This window comes from Pezoporus flaviventris, unplaced genomic scaffold (genome assembly GCF_033815535.1).
Source record: "Pezoporus flaviventris isolate CSIRO_AGI_PZ_B2104156 unplaced genomic scaffold, CSIRO_AGI_Pfla_v1 ptg000037l, whole genome shotgun sequence".
In the NCBI taxonomy this organism is placed as follows: domain Eukaryota; kingdom Metazoa; phylum Chordata; class Aves; order Psittaciformes; family Psittacidae; genus Pezoporus; species Pezoporus flaviventris.
The window spans coordinates 17,952,993-17,975,277 of NW_026892585.1; the positions used below are offsets into that span (position 1 = coordinate 17,952,993).

The following is a 22,285-nucleotide window of genomic DNA, read 5'->3' on the forward strand; positions in this document are numbered from 1 at the left end:
AATAAAACAATCTCTGATGAGTAAGAAAAATGTACAAGTACGCTTTACAACAAACCTATCAATTTAATCAGACTTGGAAAGTCTGGGTTTCATTTTTTGCTCTGTGCCAGACATCCCCTTTGCCTGAGGCAAGTCACACTGCTACCACTTGTACCGATTCTTCCTCCATACAGTAACAAAGATGAGACTTCATGAGGTATCAGGAGAATGCTAAAGCTTGTGAAGCAATCAGACACAACAGTGATAGCATCCCAGAAAAGCCCACACAAACGTGTTCTCAATATTAATTCATTTTCACTAATGATACAGCGCGCAGTACGGCTCAGTAAAAGTTGTCAAACTATCAAAGGACATGAACAGTTCAGTTTGAAATATAAATACATACGCACAGAAACAACTGCAATACATAAACATGAAAAAAAAACCTCTCCCATTTGTTTGGTGCTCTCAATAACTGCAGTGCACCCCATTAGCGTAACAAAACCCACAAGAATCCATGAGTGTGGGAGATAGGCAGTCTGTGAAGACAGATTTTCTCAGCTCCCACACTGCCTGCAAAAGCATGCTCCTGTCCAACCACCTAATCCAAACCTCCACCTTGCTCCAGATCCAACTTCACTTGCAGCAAGTTTTAAAAAACAATTCCTGCTGCCCTGGGCTGAACATACTGAACTGCACTAGAGGTGTCACATGCAGCACTGTCTCACAGAGTGAGAGACGTACCGCTTTGGCTTTTCCTTTGACCTGACTTGCAAAATCAAGAGAGCTAGCAGAACACTGCAGGGCAAAGCACAGAGGCTCTACCTGGCATCCTGCCAACGAGCTGTAACAGATTTTGGTGCTGTGTTGTTTTATATATATAGCAGGAAGCAGGTCCCAGCCTTCTGCTCAAGCTTCAAATTTCCAAACGGTGTGAGGAGTAATTGCTTGTAGAACAGGCTAATTTTGAAGTGAAAGAGGGCACAGGAGATGGTGTGAACAATACTGGCAGAGATACTTGATGTCAATCAGGAAGGAAAGAAATGAAGTATCTGTGGATTGTCATGTGGATTAAAGCAAGACTGCCTCAGACAGGAGAAAAATATAAAGGTAAAATTTGCACGAAACTGGACCTTCGGCCTTTTGGTGTTTTACACCTTCAGTGTCTTCCACTATCCCATTTCTACACACATGGGTCCATCTGTATTTGTAACCACATAAGAGTTATTTAAGGTAAGTTAGCAAAACTGAAAACACTAACTTCAACGTCCCAAAATACTCCCGAGGGAGCAGATGGGGAGGAATAAAAAAGAGCAGTAAAGTACATAACCTGGCAGACCTGAATTGCTTTACCATATGAAACTTGGATAAAATGCAAATTAAGGAAACAAACATCCAAATTAGAGTAACAAAATTTTTAAAAAGGGGGGCGGGGGGGAGGAAAGAGTTTAAAAGAACCTAAAATCTGACAATCTATAAATAGCCCTATGGTTAAAAATGTACAGAAAATTCTCAATCACATCTCTGCCCATCAGCATTATGACTGAAGAAGAGAAGACATTTACTTAAAGAAACCAAAGGCATTTTAAAAACTTAACTACTATTCATAAGCATTATGGAGTTATTAATGTGCTCATTTGATTAGGAAAAAAAGGTAAAGAAAAATATTGTGAACTTACTATCATTTAGTGTCGTGAAGTCCAGGAATCGATATTCATAGCAAACATCTATCTTGGTTTCTACCTGGGGCCTCTTCAAAGTTGAATAGATATTACCAGGTCGTTTTTCATCATGCTTCTCTAGTTTGTTCAATCCACAACCCATTTCAGCAGCTCCTGAGGCAGAGAAAGAGAAAAGGAAAAATGCATAAACATCATTCATTTAGGCTTTTTCTTTCCAGTTCCATGCACCACACTAGCACATTATGGGGACATTTAGGTTTTAAATACAAACTAAAAAACTAAATTACAAACTATATGAAAGAGTAGAATTAAATAAATGCTCAGACAGTAACTGAAGTACAAACTACTCATATCAACCCTCAGGCATGCTATTATTTCATTGGAAAATTGACAGTTTAATGCATGTATTTTGCATCTTCCACATGTATTCAATAGTAAACTCTGGAAGACACATACACCATTATAAAAAGTGGCTGAAAATGCAAAATAACTTGCTAATATAAGGGTTGATAAATTAATAACAATTTCTATGTATGCAGTTACTATGAGAGCAGACAGTATTAACAGAAACCTCTGTAACATTCAAATGAGTATCTACATCTGTAATTCAGTGGAAAAGGCAGGTTTGCAGAGAACTACCAGCATTAAGAAAACTACCTCACTTCCTTCCACCTCATTTTCTCAGGTAAACCACAGGAAATAATGGCACTTTATAGAAGCCATCTTCACTCCAGAAAAGGCAAATGGCCACAGAACTGGACTAGATAAATCTAGTTCTCTTTAATAAGCTGCCAGTCCACAAAATTTTAAAGGATTACTCCTGACAACCATTTCTGCTACACAGTAAATGTTTCTCAGCATCCTGCACATCATGGCTCAACAAAGTATGAAAGAATGGAGTAATTGCTTGATGAAAATACTCAGATCATCCAAATCCATCCCTGGCAGTGTCCATGACCAGGTTGGATGGGGCTTTGAGCAACCCGGACTATAGGAAGGTATCCCTGGTCATGTCAGGGAAGTTGGAACTGGATGATCACAAGGTCCTTTCCAGACCAAACCATTCTATGATTCTATGAAATCCTCTCACTCCTTTTCAACAATGCTGCTTGGACTGAGGCAAATTATTCAACCAGCATTGAGTTGAAGAGATGAAAACATGCCATCATGGAAAGATGAAGACACACCAGCCAGGCACCTGAGGTTTTTCATTATCACCCACCCAACATCCTGCCTCCTCCACCGTGGAGAAACTCATGCTTTGGGAATGGGAATGGAAGTGCACTCAGTGATGAAAAGGAGCTCCCACAGTCCAACCTGGACACTTTGAGGCATGGGATCCATTCAGCATCACCAAGATCAGCATTTCAGCCTCCCTGCAAGCTCTAACTGATAGCACCAAGCACTGAAAAACTTCAGTCACAGAACAGGGCTGCCTTTACCTCAAGAGCTATTAAACCTAAAGCGGAGAATGAAAAAACAGTTCAGGTTCCCTTCCTCCAAAGACGTTCTTGTAAATTTATGCCCTGTAAGCTCCATCCCCCCCAAATAGTTAGTAAGTGAGTCAAATTTCCAGCCCCAATGTACTTGATATCTATTCACAGAAATTTATTTAATATATATTGTGTTTTAACTTCTGTCATTTTTATCTCTCCCTCATATTTCCTTCTGAAATCACTTTTATGAATACTTACCGAATTCCTTCTCATATTTTGCTAGGATAAATGTCCTCTGTTCCTTTCCTGTCACTTACAAGACAGAAGCTCTGCTCCCTTCACCACCCCACTCACTCTCATTTGCATCACTCCTGTTTTAATTTCTCTACATGAACACAGGTGACCATATGCTCAAAATGAAATCTTAACAAGGGCTATTAAAATAACATTGATGCTTCAATGTCGCTACTGCAAATAGCATGCCTACTGCACCTAAAACCATCATTCATGGCTGGATCACATTCAAGGTTTACCATCAGCTTCTCAGAAGACAAACCCATTTCCTTTTGGTTTTTATCCAACACAGGTAATTGACAAGTTTGCAACTCATCCCCCATAACTCTTCCCTATCCTTCTGCATTTCTGCTACTCAGTAATAATCTCACCCCTGGAAGAGATGGGAAGTCCTTCTAGGCTCAGCAATGCCACCCACCTTCACACTGTCTGCAGAGTCTGTAAGGGCACACCTACATCTTACTGCAAAGTCACTAATAAATACATCAGATAGGACTGACCAACACATCAAACCTTACAAAAACATGACAGTAAATATCTGATTGCACAGTAACTGGAAGCATTAAAAAAAAAAAAACAAAACCAAAATTCAGTGTGTTACTGAACTGTGAATCCAGCAAATATTGAAAATCAGCTGCCCTGCTTATTTTGAGAGAAAAGACTACTTTAACAATTTCTATAAACAAAAGCTAAAGTTTGGGATTATTTTTTTTCTCTTTTGGTATTTACAGTTATAAATCCTCAGATCATTTTCTGTTCCCAAAATGACACTTTCTGCCTTTTTTTTAATGACAACTACTACATTAAGCAAAGGATTATTCTCTCTTATATGCAGCAGCTTCCTTCTTTTGCATGTGCAATATGATTAGCTTAAGTCTAAAATGTTATTCATTTTAATATATAGATCTCTACTGTATAATAACATGCCTAACAAGATACTATGTGCACTTCCATGGACTGTAATGGAACACATCTAGCAGCATGCCTGTGCTTTATTTAATACATTGTAGAGTGAGGAATTAAGATAGCAGTAAGTTCTAGAAAGTGTATCAAATTTCCTGTTTCAGCGCTGACCCAGTAATTCTTACACTTTATAAGTACACAGTACAGCATTTCATAAGGAAAAGAATCCTGTTTCAGAGGTCATCAAGCCACAGTGCCTGCAACCCTTAGTTACACAGAGTCTCAAATCCACAAGACTCTTTAGACAGCGATGGCTGCAGAAGGAGGCCTCAGGGACACGATATTTCACATCACAGAGTTTTGCATTCTTTCTTAAATTGGGGTTAAAGTGCCAGAAAACAGAAGCCTGCTCCTTCAGCCGCAGCCACAAATGCTCTCCTGTGCTTGTCTAGCAAACATTTCCTTGCCCCTTCTGAGAAAAACAATCCATCTTTCCTGCCCATGCGAGTAACAATCTCCGCAAAGAGTGCCAACCACAAGTCACTCAGCATGGACATACCTGCCCACCTGGGGCTGGACTGAAACATACTTCTTCTGTGTATGCGAGTGCTCACCACAAGACTGATTTTCGCCTTCCTGCTGCTCGACTAAAACTTCAATTATTATCTTTGAAGAGAAACTCTTTCCCCCATTCTGTTAAGTACAGACAATTATGCTACTAAAGTACATATACAGCAAAGAATGTTTTCACTTGAATAAAAATGAGAGATCAGTAGAAAAAAATAAGTTTCACAGCATTACAAACTCTTCCACAGTAATTAGGATGCAAGTGCTACAGCAATAAAAGATGAATTTTAAGAAATAATGTTCCTACTTTAATGCAGGAGTCTAAGTACTAAAAAAACAATGAGAACTATGAATATGAGATATATGAATGCTTGAAGTTGTCTTACAGATACTGATGATGAGGCTCTTCAGCCTGGAGAAGAGAAGGCTGCCTGGAGCAGCCTTCCAGTATCTGAAGGGGGGCTATAGGGATGCTGGAGATGGACTATTCATTAGGGACTACAGTGATAGGACAAGGGGCAACGAGTTAAAACTTAAACAGAAGTTTAGATTGGATATAAGGAGGAAGTTCTTTATTGTAAGGGCGAGGCACTGGAATGGGTTGCCCAGGGAAGCTGTGAATGCTCCATCCCTGCCAGTGTTCAAGACCAGGTTGGACAGAGCCTTGGGTGACATAGTTCAGTGGGAGGTGTCGCTGCCCATGGCAGGGGGGTTGGAACTAGATGATCTTAAGGTCCTTTCCAATCCTAGCTATTCTATGATTCTATGATGTGCATATGACAGGTAATCACAGAATCACCAAATTCTCAATAACCCACAAACTTCCTACTGGGACAGCTTGCTTTATAACCTTCCAGAGACCTTTAACATCAGTTATTACCCTCTTCCTTCCTTTCCTTTGCAGCAAAGTTAGTGCTGCTCAGTCTTTCCATCCTCGTCTGAAAGTATCTCCTTGCTTTTCAGTTACAAATCTAGTTAGTTGTCAACAGGACATTTTTCACCTTCTTAGTTTTCTACAATGAAGTTATCCGAGTGTTGTAAGAAATATTCATCACTGATGCATTTAAAGTCATCTAAACCCACTTCAATCCCCTTTTTCAGCAGGTATATTGTTTTGCTATAAGGGATGCTTAAGGTATACTACATACACATCTGGGTTTTTACACCTGCATGTTAATTCTACATTTTTTACTCGGTGTTAGAACAAAATATTATCACTAACAGTCAGGGTTTAGTAAATTAAAAAAACAATTCTTCAAAAACACTGCCAAATTCTCAAATATTTTTTGCTCTGCAGTAGGTTCATTTCATTAATGTAAAAATTAATTATCAACTCACTAGTTCCACATTTACAAGAAATACCTTGAGTGAAGAAGTAACATCTAATTAGGTGTATTAACCACTAAAATTAAGATTTAGCTATGGGATCTTCCAATTACACATGCCGGAAAACTAATTCTGTCCACAAACACACTTGAGACTGTGAGTTAATCTTACGCATGCTGCATGATCTTGATAATATCCAAAACTGTCCTTGTGTTCAGCCACGTGCTGATAAAACTAGAACTGAAACCCAGATCTAACAACAAACTGGGTGGTTTTTTTAGTCTATATCTCATTTTAATTTTGCAAAATATCAAAAATGGAAGCTACGATGAGTTGAAGAACAGCAAAGCCTATTGTGTATTAATCCCTAAGTTCGTCTTGTAAATGAAAGCAAAGGCTCCCACTGGTTAGGAAATGAGCGTCTTGCTTCTGAAAACTGAGTTCAAAACTTTAACCCAGGATTTGTACATCCCAAGCAAATGTCCAACCTGCAACCTGTTACTGCCACCTCCTTATCCCTGTTACTGTCCTTTGTCGTGTATTTTAGGCACAGAGGAGCTCTAGGGAGTGTCTGAAGGAAGAGGACAGAAACCCACACCAGCATGGCAAATGACCTGTCCCTGAACGCTCCTTCTCAATGCAAGTTTTACTGAAAATGGTACCATCCTCTGCCATGAAAAATAAAAAAATACAACAAATTGTACTCAGCAAGAGGTAAAAAAAAAACAAAAAAACAAACAGTACTTCCTATTTGAAGCACCTCCGTAGCCCAGGAAAATAAGTGTATCTTGGATAGAATATAGGAATTTTTATAGCTTTTTTAGAGACTTGCCAAGTTTTCAACTCATGATCTCTGAGCCTAAGCTTTGTTAAAATACCCTCTGCAGCCTGGGTTTGCCTTCTCAATTTACTAGCTTGTGTGCAAAACAGGTGAAATACAACAAGTTCAGAATCAGCAAAGAACAACAAGCACAGAATAATACCATGGCTATCAACTTATTTTCTTGTTAATAGTGGTTCAGTCCCCAGGATTCTTTTTCAGCAGGAAAAGAGCACAATGAAGAGAAGAAAACAAATCCTTTGCCTTCTACCTGCTTTTCTGTTTGGGGTTTTGGGGGGAAGAAATGGAGCCAATTTTTCCATGACAATTTATCCCCAAGAAGTAATGCTGAAAATTACACTGACACATAACAGAACCACATGGCTAATGGAACTTGAATCGATTACCAAACTAAGTAATTTAAGGAATATTTATCAACTAAGCATTTGTTGGCTAAACAGTTTATTTTAGCTACATCAATATTATGGGAAGCATTATGCCAATGGCTATTTACTGGGATGATTTGAAGAGAATTCCTAAACAGTTCTTTTAAATACTTATAATTTTTGAATTAACTGCTAAGTACATAGCATAAGACTGAATATTCTAATACAGGTGTAAGCACAATACACTAACACCTGAAACAGAAACAAGGTAATTCTAATATTTACAATGGCATCCAAAGACAACGCGCTGTACAGGCAAATTATGCTATTGTCAGCTCGGTTTTAAGTTCAATCAGTGAGAACAACCTTGCTTGCATTAACACATTTGTTTATTGTCCAGAACTAGTCATTTCATTTTGTAAGCTTTATCATGAATTAATTTGTTTTTTAAAATATCGTAAGTTACTGCTAAAGTTCCTTTCACAAAATTATGGAATACAATGCTCTGACTGAGGAGTGTGGCAGCTGGGAAACAAGATAACTGCAAGGTATTAACAGGTTTTCTCTCTTGATTTTAGTTAAGTCCTTTCATCCTGGTTCTTCCTCCCGTGGGTAATGCTTAGCTACCTCACAGGGATGCTAGAAGGCTTTTACAAATAATGACAGGACTTCACACTTGTTGTGCAGTAATAAGACACACTTATTTCCTTAAACCCTCACTCCTGCAATCTTGACCTTTCCATTTTCAAAATAAAAAGCAGTTCATGCTCAGCTCAGTTCACTTGCTGGCATGTGGTCACTTAAGCCTTGTATCCTTCCCTGTCTACAAAACACCAGTGTTTAGTTCCCCATTCAGCTTTAAACAAACCCTGAGAGAGCTTGCAAATTATGGTCACATCCCTTTCCTTGCCTAGTTAAAGCAATGAATCAGAGGAGGAATAACAAGGAAAAAACAACAACAACAAAAACCACAAAGCAACAAACCATCAGGCAGAGAAGCATAAACAAGCAGAGCATTCAAAACACCAGACCTGACAAACTGGGTGTGCAAAGAAATGTGAATACTATGCTAGGATGACAGCACAACCCTCTATAGAGTTCCAGAATAAAGCCATTCTCCTGACACATCCCCTTTTTTCCCCACCCTGGCTTACCACTGCACAGGCTTTCTGCGAGATTACACCACCAGGAGGGAAATTCCTTATCAAGAGATACCTACCTGGTCTCTTTTCAGATGTATTACCATACAGGTAACTATGTAAGCTTATATTAAATAAACACCACACTAATTTTTCTTTGTGGGGAGGGATCAGTGGTTTAATATCTAATGTTTAACAAATGATCTGAAAAATTCTGAAAGACTTATTGTGCGATACAAAGAACAATCACCATAAATCAGTCCTACCTCTTGCTGGATGTCACAGCTGAACAGCTTTTTTTCACCATATACTGACCAGCACTATCAGAATTTTAGACTTGCAGCTGATAACTAAATCTCATTTTACAGAAAGGTTGGTGAAAGAATAATCCCAGATTTATTCTGTGTGATTGATTTGGTTTAGATTAAATGGCAGGGCAACACAATAAATCTGCAATTAAGGTTTTCAATTTCAAAAGGCAAATCTCAAGAACTACGGGAACTCATTAGTGAGATGAACAGGAATGAAAAGTCAGAGGATGTGAGCACAGGGGAGGTCTGGAACATGTTTAAACTACAATATGAGTACCTGCAGAATTTGGAACCCAAGGAAGTGACAAGAGAATTCATAAGAAGGTTTCCAGACACAGCAAGATGAATTACCTAATAAAGAAGGAAAGGTAGAATAAGCAGAGAGATTTCAAGGGACAGGAAAAAAGGCTCAGCAGAGGAAACTACTGTCTCAGATCAAGAAACACCAACATAAAGTGAAATGTGCCAGAAGTCAAGCCCGGTTAGAGAGGCCAAAGATACCAAAACTAAGCAGAAGCAGAACACAAATCAGGAGGACTAATTTGGACTCCTACCAAGCACTCTGGAAGACCTGTCATGATGAACTGCAGATATGATTGCTACAATTAAAGACAAACTATTGCACCGGGTTTGGTACCATCTCCCTGGGAGACAAGAAAATGTGCTGCCTACACAAAACAACAAGGAAAGCATAATATGGCAAATTAAGACAATTGTTAGTCTCGCCTCAAGAGTTTGCTAAGCTTTAGGAAGACAACAAAGTAATATATGGATAAATACAATATGGGTTCAGTGGAATTAGAACAGGCTACCCTGATAGGTCTCATATATACAAGTCACAAGAAAGCACAGCCCTAGCATGCAGCATGTCAAATAACACGCCACCGTGATAACATGATTTCAACAAAACATTATGAGGTGCTATGGTTTTTATTGCAGTGTTCACAACATCAGTCCTGGGCTCAACTCTACTGCTCTGAATAACACACACTTAACTTTCCTCTGCACTGTCCTGTGCCTGCAGGTAGGTGGGCCACCTCTGCAGGCTCCCGGTCTACCACCAGTGGCTGCCACCAGCTGCACTCAATCCTCCCTAGGGAAACAAGGCTGGTCTGAGCATGTGTGCGTGTGGGTGAGTGTGGGAGGAAGAAAAGCAAACAGCATCAGAGAGCACTGGTGGAGGAGTAAGGCCAGTGTGCTGGTGTTCAGGAGCACCCTGAGGAACAGTAGGCCAGTGCGAGAACCTTGCTTCTTACCCCACACACCCACACCACCCTGTAATGCTCATCCAAAAGATACAATACCTTATGATACCATGATGCTGTCTTTCAGTACAGCTAAAGATTCAGACTGTACCACATATTTCATAGAATCATAGAATCATTGTGTTGGAAGGGACCTCGACAATCATCTAGTTCCAATCCCTTGCCACCAGCAGGTACACCTTGCACTAGACAAAGTAGGGTATTTCTGGTCAAGGTAGACAAAGCACAGGTGAAATTTCTTGTGAAATACCACAGCTGTAAATGTTCAAGCAAGATGCCCCCAAATGAAGACACAAGACTTCTGAGATGCTAAGATGCAGAGAGCTGCTCTCAAGAACTTAAGGGAAAACTGTAACAGCCAACATTTACTGTCTAGCAAATTAACGACTGACTGGACCTGACAGAAGAGTGCATAGGAATGTGAGATATTAATCCAGCCTTCCTTTAAAGTTAATCCCATACCACTCTAAACCCACAGAAAAGAGACACGGAAAACAGATGCATGATGCAATGTATGCACAGTACTTTCAAGGACAGCGAGTAAAACCATGGTAAAACACAAAGCTAGACAGGCTTCACAGCCCTATGCTTACTATCTGTTGCTAGTTTGCTATGGAGTAAAACCCTGGCCAGCCAATTTGGGGTAAAAGGTAAAGTTGACCACTGGAGCCAGGTGTGAAGCTGTGGGATCTCACATGAAGCTGGGAAATGGAGTAATAGTTGTGTGATTTATTTTTTATTTACTTTAAATACAGACTGAGTTTGATTTTTGTCCTTCCAAAGGCTATGCCTCCAGCTTTTCAGCTTTTCCACCACATATTATAAGGTCACTACATTATACCTGGTATGGTATCAGTGTTTCCCAGCACCACAGCTCAGAACTCCCCTAGGTATTTAATCACAGTTGTATATACTCATTTCGTGCCACATTCTCACTCTCAGACAAGGGGAATGCCAGCATTCAAGCAGTGGAAAGCCCCTTGTCTAATGTAACTAACTTGAGGTTAAGTTAGATTCCTAAAATAACCCTTCATTCTGAGCCTTTTTTTTTCCTTAGAAAAAAACAGACATTAAATACACAAATGTGACCACTAGTATTGTGAAAAAGAGGGTTACTGCCAGTAGCTTGTTATTCAATACCAAGAGCAGAAATGGACTGGATTCATTAAAAATAAAACATAAAAGCAGATGTACAGAAAGATTTCCCCTTATAAACTAGAGATCAGCCATATCTTGACGTTTACTTATTCTGATAAATAATGATTAAAACCAAACATATTTACTTTTTTTTTACAGCATAAAACCAGAAGCAGGATATATATAATCAGCTTCCAAACTTTGGCTGAAAACACTAAAGAGCATTTTGCCCTGTATTGTTATTATTACACGCAAGAACTGCTCTAGCACACCCGCCACCGCTGCACCAAGACCACAGGACGGCTCCAGCACTGCTCCTGTCCTGCCACACAGCAGCCTCTGCCTCAGCTTGTTCCGCTGGTCCGAGCTGGAGCCAAGCACGCTCCCTCGGAATGGAGAACAAATGTCTCCCATTAATTATCTGACCGAGTTGGAAGCACCGCTGAAGCGCTCTGAAAGTCCATCCAACTAAATTCCCCTTTCCAGAAATACACAGGCTATGAAAAGTTGCCGCTCTGACAAGAATCCAGATAAACCAGAGAGGAGGCAGATGGGTTTCATGCCCAGATACGCAGCTGCTGACCCACGGTCATGCCGCCTCTCCTCACGTTGGAACAAAAACGTGCTGGAGCAGTATCGCGGACTTATAAAGGCGATATCCAGCGCAGCCTTTGAAAATAGCAGCTGTAGAACCACAGACCCCAGATAGCCACACGATGGCACGTCGCGGTACCGTCGCTTCCAGGTGCCCGCCGTGTGAGGAGCGGAGCTCGGCTGGGCAGGAGCACCCACCCGGCTCCTCCCGGAGCTCTGACCCCGGCCCGGCTCTGCCTCACCGCGGCGGGAGACAGACCGGAACGACCGCGCTGGCTGGAAGCGGGTCTCGGCCCCGCCGCCTCCAGCCCCCCGGACCCTCCCGGGGGTCTCCTCACCGTCTGACAGGACCGCGCCTCCGGCCGCGGGCCCGGGCCTAACGGCCCCCTAGAGAACGGCAGGACGGGACCGGCCGGTCCCCTCCAACTTCAGGAGCCCGCGGATCAGGACGAGCCCGAGCCCCAGAGCGGCTTTCCCCGCTCTGCCGCGCCGACCCTCCCCAGGGCACCCCCAGACCCCCTCCTGCCCCTCGCCAAGTCTGCCCGGCGGGCTGTACCTCAGACAGGCGGCGGGCGAAGCTCAGCCCGGCGGTGCTGAAGGATGCCCGGCGGGCGGAGACGGCCGGCCCCGCTGACAGCGCTTCCTCCGCCTCCTCCGGCTGCCGCTCGTGCCCGCCCGCCCGCCCCGCTCCGGGGCCGGTCTTCGCCCCCACCGCCCGGCTCCGCGACAGGGAGGTGCCGGGACAGCGCCGCCCGGCCCCGCTGCCCGGCACAAAGTTTGCGCGGCGCAGACAGGGGCGGTGGCACGGCGGGGCAGCCCCGCGCCGAACACAGCCGAGGCCGGCCGGGCGCCGCGGCCACTTCCTCTTCCTCCGAGCTGTGGGGTCGAGCCCCGCGCCCAGCTAGAGCCGCAGCGAGGCAGGACACGGGCGGCGGCGGCACTTCCCGCCCGCTCCTCCAACCCTGCCCGGAGGGGGATAGCTCCGCCCGCCGGCTAGGGCTGGAAGGGTCTCTGCCTCGGCCCTCACCCCAGCCCCAGCGCTCCCCCCTGCTGCAGCTCTGCGCGCTTCCCCTGCGCCTCAGGCCGGGGAGGTCTCTGCCTCGGTGCTCACCGCAGTGGAACCGGCCTCCTTATACCCAAAGGCTGAACGTCTTCTGTTCTCTCATCCTCCCTCACATGGTGGCGAGCCCTCCCCGCTTCCAGGTCAGACAAGTTCAGCTCCCTCAGCCTGCCCTTGCAGGACACGCGCTCCAGCCCTGGCCTGGGTGGCCCTCCACTGAGCTTGTCTTGGCACAGGATTGTGAGGGGTGGATGACACACCTGGGCACACTGGCGAGAAGTGCCCGAATGAGTGCCAAATAGACTAGGATAATCACTCCTTCCAAGCTGGGGGCATTCTGTGGTTATGTTTGTTGCTACTAACATGCCCACAGCCTTTGCAACAGAGCTGCTAACCAGACAGGCAGTCCCCAAGCTGGAGCTGTACAAGGTGCTGTCCCATCCCAGATGCAGAACGTCTGTTCATGTTAAAGTAAAAACAAAACATGCTGGTCTGTTCTTGAGCCTGCCCAGGCCTGAAGCATGTCAATGGCACCCCCACTATGTGGTTGCGTGCGAGCATGGCAGCAGTAGGTCCTATCATCTCCTCCAGGTCCTTGAGAAAGATGTTAACATGCAACAGGCCTCCACTTGCTGCTGCTCTTCAGGCAAAGTGGAGCCCATTACAGTGCAGTTGAGTTTCTCACCCACCTAGCTGTCCGCCCACCCAGACTACAGAATCCCAAGTACATACAAAACCAGCACAGGAGCCAGTGCCTATCACCTTACTAAAGTTGCCATGGCATCCACTACCATCCCCATGCCTACAAATGCAGCCATTTTATCATATAAGGCAGACAGCTGGCGAGGTATGATGGCACCCTTTCTAGACACAGGAAATACACAAAAGCATGTCTGTTCCAAAGGGACTCGGTCATTTTCCACGGGACTAATTTCCTCATGGTTCCCCAAACAGTCCTTTTGGCCTTTTCTGAAGATGGGTGCAACATTCGCCTTGCTTTAGCTGCTATGGACCCTTCTCACCGCACTCTAAAGAAAGAACAGCTGCTCTCAAGGCACCAGCCAGCTCTTTCCAGCACCCTCACACTCAGCCCAGTTGGTCTCAGATTTGTACAGGTCTGTCCTGATCCTCATTCCATTGCTGGTAGGCCTTCGCTTGCTCGAGCCTTGCCTCCAAGTACACAGGTCAGGAAGACTGAGGCAAAGGCAGCTCTGAGCACATCAGTTTTACCTGTGCTCACATTCAACAACAGGCCTAGACGTTCTTTGTTCTGCCTCTTACTGTTAACATGGTTTATTTGAGAGCAGTGTGAGATTCCTCAAGCCCTAGTGTGCACCAACACCATCCTTACACGCTTTGGCAACATTTCTAGTAACTCCTTCACCATTCTTGCTTCCACAATAGCTTTGCAAGGAGGTTCAGTCAAATATTGCCCATTTAGCCCAGCTGGTGTCCCAGTTCATCAACTGGTTCTCCTATGTGGATTTGCCACTCTTGCACAGGAAAAATGCTGCTCTTTAAAAACTGCCTATGCTCCCTTTTACCCTTCAAGCACTGCCTCCCATGACATTCTAATTACTAGCTCCACAAATAAGCCAAAGTTTGCTATAGGAAGTACAATGACTTGCCTTCCCCACTCCTTTTAGGATCTTGAGCTCTATTGTATCATCGTGACTACAGCCAGAGTTGTTATCACAATCCTAAACAATTCTCCCTTGTTAATGGACATCCATTTCTGCAATACCCCTGGCTGGCCCAGTCAGTGTATCTACCAAGTAAAGGTTCCTTTAACCTGCTAGATATTGCTTGCATCCCACCATGTTACCCTTTCAAGCTGCCAGGGAGAATCAACTCCTCTCCAAGGATCAGGATCTATGCCCCATAGGTATTGCTGAGTTGCTAATTTAATCAACCTGCTGGTCAGGTTCATGGGCAGCTGGTCTGTAATCACCAGGCTGTCACCCTCAGTAGCCTCTCCTTTGATCCTTAGCCTTCTCAACCAGCCTGTAACTCATCCAAGAGCTCTATTCATTCCAGCCACTCTTTTCACTAAGGGGGCAACCCTCCACCCTCATCTTCCCTGTCTCTCTAGAAAAACATGTATCCATCCTAATTGTCATGCCTGTGGACCAATTCTGGAACTCTGATTGCCACCTTTCCTGTATTTACCCTTATTAGGCCAGAAACCTGCTCAGCAACTCCTAAACCACCCTTGATTTATATTTTAACTGCTTAAAGCCCTTGTGCCCAGCAGACACAACTACACTTTCCCACTTCAGAACCTCTCTCCCTACTGTGTAGGTGCATAAACCAAATCAAATTACGTAAAAAATATATAAGCAAACACTACACTAACACTCTACTCCTAACAGCAGAATATTTCTGTATTTGAGGTTGGGTTTGTGATGGATTAAATCTATTTGAAAGTACTCCCTCAATTTTTCCCTCAAGTGCCATAAGGGAACAAGAAAGTTTCCCCAGAATGGCCTCTGTCTTCATTCATGTCCTCTTAAAGCACAACTATCAACATTAGTTCCTAGTCAGTAGCCAAAAGCATAACATCAAAACACTGGGAGCATGGAAATGAAGTTACTTCTCTACCACTGCTGAACTATGAAGCAAACACCAGCTATGCTTTTTGTATGGGAACTTCACCAATCTCTTTTTCCATTTCCTTCTGTGTGTTTTGTTTTTTTTCCCTTTGTTTCTTTTAATTATTTACAGAGTTTCTTCCTCTTTCCTTGTCCTTCATAATTTTCCTCCACTCATTAGTATCTCTGACTTTCTAACTCTGTGAGAAAGCAGCATGTAGTCACATCAGGGTGCCATGTAATTGAGCTGGTTTTCTACTGCTACTGTTAAGAGCATATGGGGAAAGATTTCTGAGTATATAGGAAGAAGTGAATGTGCAGCTTTCTCTGTATTTTAAACACATCAGGTCTTAGATGGCTCCAGAAGGAGCATCCCAGGCACCAGACCTTGCTGACACTATAGGATTTGCCAATCTGCACATCAGGGGTTGAACTGAATGTCTGGCAACATTAAAGACTTCTGCTGGTGCAGTCTTCTCAGATACAGAAAGGGACATCAGCACTGAGAAAATAACATTCCCAGATGACCACAGATTGCTATGAAGTAGCAGTCCTGCACAGAAGTGTTTCACATTAATGTTTACAGTGGGTCACACAGCACAGACCCAGGCACTACAAACCACTTCACAGTCAGTAACTATCAGATATGTCTGCAAACTTAAGAGCTATCAGATGCAAGACATTTTGATGCACCAACTACATCCTTGAATTCCTGTACTCCAGTGATAAACATACAACTCATCATGCACTTTTTAACAGAGAATTAAAATTCTGTTCCATAGAATTTGACAGGGTGTTTTTCTCTGACTACAAAAGTCTACTACATAAGCAACAGATTTGTTACCAGGATTACCTCTGTTATCACCTATGAAATTCAAGAAAACAAAGATGGCTCAAGTGCCCAGCATCAAGGCATGTAAGCTGAAGCACAGCATACAATCTAAATTGATACTCTACTTCTAAACCATTGTTCCTAGGCTACCACTGTGAGAATTCCAGAATGCCGGATCATTAGTGTTCATATTTTTTTTTAAATACACCATGCCCATATTTCAAGATTGCCTCTTTCAGAACCACTTTGGTGCAGACTTCATATGATCTAGAATGTATTCTGACTGTAACAGCTATTTCAAATGGTACTCTTAAGAAGAGTCAACATTATTCCCTTAATAAATCTGATGAACTGGTAAAAAAAAAATAAAATCTAAAGCATCCTGCAGACATTTCAGTTGAGGGTTTTAGTGTGTATGCGTGTGTCTGTGTGTATAAATGCATGCATATACACACCCCCTCAGATAAACTACTGCAAAACACAAGTGACTCAGTAATTAAATAGTAAATTACTGCTCTAACAACCATTTAACTATAAACAACTGAAGGACCTCGCAGCTTTAATCAACACTAAGATGTTGCCACTAAACATTCCATTAGCAAATATTAGTTTACCTCAGGAGTTAAGTGCTTTGATAGTTTTTATTTGTTTGTAGCCAGTGTAATCTTTCTTGTAAAGCCACAGATTTAGAGCAGAGCTCTACAGCCTCCTGTGTCACAAGCAAGAGTGATCACATTTTCCATTTGCGCTTTGTAACGCTGGGTAAGGAAAGTTCAATGTAGGTGTAAATTGCTACCGGTAGGGCATTGCAGAATTCTGCTTTGCCAAATATCTGTACTTACTTAGGCATAGGCAGAAAAGACTGCATATTGTGAAAAGCAGACAAATCACATGCACAGCATTTCTCTCTCATGCAAGGTGTTTCTAGTTATGCCACTAGATAATGCTTGGAATAACCAAGCAGGACATTATTTGAACAACTAATGACAAAAATCCACATAAGTGTAAGCATTTATTTTTCTGTATGAAACTCAGTGTTACACCAGTTACTGTTCTTTTGACTACAGACTCCAGCATCCAGGTTAACCATATCCATTTTTCTGTTCTTCATACTGCTATGAAAAAATATTTAAAGTTAATTTAAAACAAAATGTTTCCTCTGTCAAAAAAAGTAGAGCAAACAAAAACCCCACAGACACCCGCAACTTCATCATATTGAACAGGATTCAGCAGAACTGACTTACTACTGATTAACTTAATCAGAAACAGACAAAAATATTAGTAAAAAAAATTAGTTTTGTTATTTACCTACCACTCTCCAAAAGCACATTTAGTATCTGAGATTTTTATTAACAAAAGATGAAAAAAAAGCCAAAATGAGAAAAGCCAAACTGTCAAGTAATTCCATGTGTTTTCTTCTTTTGTTAGTTTCAGATCTAATTTCAACTGCTATGAAACATCCTAATTATTCTTTCAAGGATCAGACTTTTATTTGTTGATAAACCACCCTTTTTGATTTCTAGTTTGTATTTCAGCCATAGATTTCTGAAAACTACACATTATGTGCAGGTAATTTTTACTTATCAGTACCTGAAAGGATAGGCCTCCATAGGAGTAAGGGGAAAGCCGTGGCTACATTTGAGAATTACTGACAGTCTATTAATTCATCCCTATTTATTTTTCCTTTCCTGAATGTTCCAGTACACAAATATACAGATTTAACTTTGTACTAGCCGTTTTCTCACTGCAAAGACATTATTTCATAGGGCCTTATTCAGAACTAAACTGTAACTCCTCAGAAATACCAGGAAAACTACATCCAAATCATAGAAGGAACCAAAACAGAATAGGAAGAAGTCAGGTCTATGCTGCTGCTAAAGAGAGAACCAGTATCGTCAGTAAGGCATTGGCTATGTACTCATCCATATTTCTATTTTCTGATCATTCCAGTAGTTTAAGAGCACTATATCCATTGAATTTTTGAATTTCTCCTAATTCACATATAATGGCAAGTAATTCTCAGAACTTCTGATGTTTTAGATTTCCATCTACTAGATACCTGGTGCCCAACTGTACTAATGAGATCAGAGATTCTCATTTGAATAAATTTCACCAGTATGAAAAAGGACAATCAGGCACCTTAAATAATGCAAGAAGAGTCATGAAATTTTAATAAATGTTATCAGTCTATTACCTTTATAGTAGGTGGACAGGTAGGATACACCCCAGAAAAAATAAATATCCCCCCAATTTGCAGCTGCCAAGCTGTTTCAATGGCACAAACAGCAACTAGACCAGGTAAAGACTGGAAAAGGTGACTATCTTCAGGTTACAAACACTTGATTCTAGCCCTATTGTTAATAACTTCTGGAAAGGTTTGCTTCATTTCCACCTGAATAAACACTACAAAGATGCAGTCCCAGGAAATAGAAGTTAATGCAATGATCTGAATATGGATATATTTAGTAAGTAGAGTTTCCCAGCCTACAAAAGAAGTATTTCTGGGTAGAGGAAGGTGAGAAGCAACAGCAGCTTGGACTAGGAAACATAAATAAAATAGGAAATAAAAATTATCCACATCATCCAGGTAGACCCAGTTCATTAAGCTAAAAGCAGTGTCACAATCTGTAACTTTCTAGTCAATGATCATTTCTCCCAATTCGGAAGTTGCTTTACTAGTTTGACAGGAAAAAGTGTGAAGAACCTTGAAAAAATATATCCTACAGCAGCTGTGATCCTTTACACAGCCCACAGCCTTCGGTCTGAGCTCTGGTAGAGGACAGCATCAAAGCCTAAGCAATTTCACATTTGGTGTCATTAACTTCCCTGAAAGTTAACTGAAGGCTCTTAAGGCTTCCTAGTCAGTAGATCAGATCTGTAGCAGTTTGAATGGATGCGCAGGACAGATCCAACTCTAGTTCCCAGGGAACAGTATTACAAGAATATGAAAACCAACACCAAGGCATGGTGGTGTGTCTGGTTTACACTAGAATTAGTATCTCAGAAATGTAGTATTGTTGGTATGCATGAGCAAGCTTTGAGAAAGTCCCAAACTCAGGAAAGAGGCTGTACAGCTGCACAGACACCCAGGGCATTCAGTACATGGCACATGTCACACTGAGCAATAGTAACTGATGCAGTTATGTCCAGATTCCTGATCTGCAGCTGAAAACAACTTACCCCATCACACCTCTGGAAATCACTGCTGAATATGGCAAACCAAACTTGTGCATCTCCAAGCTAGTTTGAAAACAAATCACTGAAGTGGCACCACTTACTGGATGAGAAAGGATCACCTGCTACAAGCTCAGGAGTGTTGCATCCCAACCAGAAGGAAGTGCAGCAGGAGGGCCAGGAGACCTCCTTGGATGGATAAGGAGCTCCTGAGGAAAATTCAAATGAAAAAAAGAGGCTTATAATAAGTGGAAGCAAGGACAGGTGGCATGGAAAGAGTTCAGGGATGTTGTCCGGGAAGCTAGGGACCAGGTTAGGAAAGCTAAGGCCCAGTTAGAATTAAACTTAGCTGGAGGTATTAAAGATAACAGGAAGGGATTCTACAAGTACATAGCAAATAAAAAACAGACTAGGGAGAATGTAGGCCCCCTCAGGAAGCTCTCAGGAGAACTGGCTACACAGGATTTGGAGAAGGCTGAGGTTCTGAATGACTTCTTTGCCTCAGTCTTCACTGGCAAAGGCTCTGACCAAACCACCCAAGTCTTGGAAGGCAGATGCAGGGACTGTGAGAACGAAGACCTTGTGACCACTTTAGGAGTGGAACTGGTTCGAGACCATCTTAAAAATCTGAATGTGCACAAGTCCATGGGACCTGATGAAATCCATCTGTGGGTCCTGAAGGAGCTGGTGAATGAAGTTGCAAAGCTGCTGGCCATATTATTTGAGAAATCATGGCAGTCAGGTGAAGTTCCCGATGACTGGAAAAAGGGAAATATAACCCCCATTTTCAAGAAGAGGAAAATGGATGACCCAGGGAATTACAGACCAGTCAGTCTCACCTCTGTGCCTGGCAAAATCTTGGAGCAGATTCTCCTGGAAGACATGCTAAGGCACATGAAGAACAACAAGGTGCTTGGTGACAGCCAGCATGGCTTCACTAAGGGGAAATCCTGCCTGACCAAGCTGGTGGCCTTCTATGATGGGGCTACAGAACTGATGGACAGGGGTAGAGCAGTTGATGTCATCTACCTGGACTTGTGCAAAGCGTTCGACACTGTCCCACACGACATCCTTGTCTCTAAATTGGAGAGACATCAATTTGATGGATGGACCACTCGGTGGATAAAGAACTGGCTGGATGGCCGCACACAAAGAGTTGTGGTCAATGGCTCAATGACCAGCTGGAGACCAGTAATGAGTGGTGTCCCTCAGGGACTGGTGTTGGGACCGGTCTTGTTCAACATCTTTGTTGGTGACATGGACAGTGGGATTGAGTGCGCCCTCAGCAAGTTTGCCGATGACACCAAGCTGTGTGGCTCGGTTGATACGCTGGAGGGAAGGAATTCCATCCAGAGGGACCTTGACATGCTTGTGAGGTGGGCTGATGCCAACCTCATGAAGCTTAACCATGCCAAGTGCAAGGTCCTACACCTGGGTGGGAGCAATCCCAGGCACAGCTACAGGTTGGGCAGAGAAGAAGAGATTCAGAGCAGCCCTGCGGAGAAAGACTTGGGGGTGTTGGTTGATGAGAAAATGAACATGAGCCAGCTGCAGTGTGAGCTTGCAGCCCAGAAAGCCAACCGTATCCTGGGCTGCATCAAAAGGAGCATGACCAGCAGGTCAAAGGAGGTGATCCTGCCCCTCTACTCTGCTCTGCTCTTGTGAGACCTCACTTGGAGTATTGTGTGCAGTTCTGGTGTCCTCAACATAAAAAGGACATGGAACTGTTGGAACAAGTCCAGAGAAGGGCCATGAGGATGATCAGGGGACTGTATGAAGACAGGCTGAGAAAGTTGGGGCTGTTCAGCCTGGAGAAGAGAAGGCTGCGTGGAGACCTCATAGCAGCCTTCCAGTATCTGAAGGGGGGCTATAGGGATGCTGGAGAGGGACTCTTCATTAGCGACTGTAGTGATAGGACAAGGGGTAACGGGTTAAAACTTAAACAGGGGAAGTTTAGATTGGATATAAGGAGGAAATTCTTTCCTGTTAGGGTGGTGAGGCACTGGAATGGGTTGCCCAGGGAGGTTGTGAATGCTCCATCCCTGGCAGTGTTCAAGACCAGGTTGGACGAGGCCTTGGGTGATATGATTTAGCATAGAGGTGTCTCTGCCCACGGCAGGGGGGTTGGAACTAGATGATCTTAAGGTCTTTTCCAACCCTAACGGTTCTATGGTTCTATGAATCGTTTTACAAAATGTTAGTATCTTACACAAACTACATAAACTGTTCATTCTGAGTGCATTAATAGGTTTTATATGCCAGAAGTATCACCTTGGCCTGAACTACCCTACCTCTAAGTTTTCTTTAAACTACTCAAACCTAAAAGTCTTCAAACAGTGCTTTACCCTCCACAGTTAAGTGTGAAAGGCTCTTTTGGGGTATCTTTGTTGCATAACTGGATCAGGTACAGCTAACAAGATAAAGCTTGCCAAGAGAGTGTGAACAAGAACAACAATCTAACCCAGACTCCTAAGAAACAGTATAAAGAATTAAAAAAACACTTTCTATACTAGATCCAACTAGAAGTAACAGTTCTGGACAGGACTAACCTTCTCCAAAGAGATTCAATTACAAAGGAAAAAGCATGAGTGGAGGAGCTACACATTAGTTTTAGGTTTTGAAAACTGCAAAACCATACTGACCTAGGCAGTTTCATTCTGAAAGTGATTTCAGCATGCAGAGCTTTATGTATGTGCCACCAGAGACAGAAAGCCAGTGGCTTTAAAGAGAAGATGCTTAAACACATAATAATAAACAAAGTGACTAACATTAGAACAAGGTAAATGTGG

At 42.8% G+C, this 22,285-nt stretch overlaps 1 protein-coding gene across 1 annotated transcript in view; it reads right to left on the reverse strand.

Annotated features, from left to right (window-relative positions):
* Positions 1–12,555, reverse strand: part of RFTN1 (raftlin, lipid raft linker 1) — a 98,623-nt gene extending 86,068 nt beyond the window's left edge. Inside the window, exons 1-2 of the mRNA XM_061464878.1 lie at positions 12,396–12,555; positions 1,659–1,814 (exon numbers count right to left, since the gene is read on the reverse strand). Of these exons, the coding sequence (XP_061320862.1) occupies positions 1,659–1,803 (145 nt within the window). The 5' untranslated portion in view covers positions 1,804–1,814; positions 12,396–12,555. The remainder of the gene's footprint in view (positions 1–1,658; positions 1,815–12,395) is intronic.
* Positions 12,556–22,285: the final 9,730 nt, after the last annotated feature.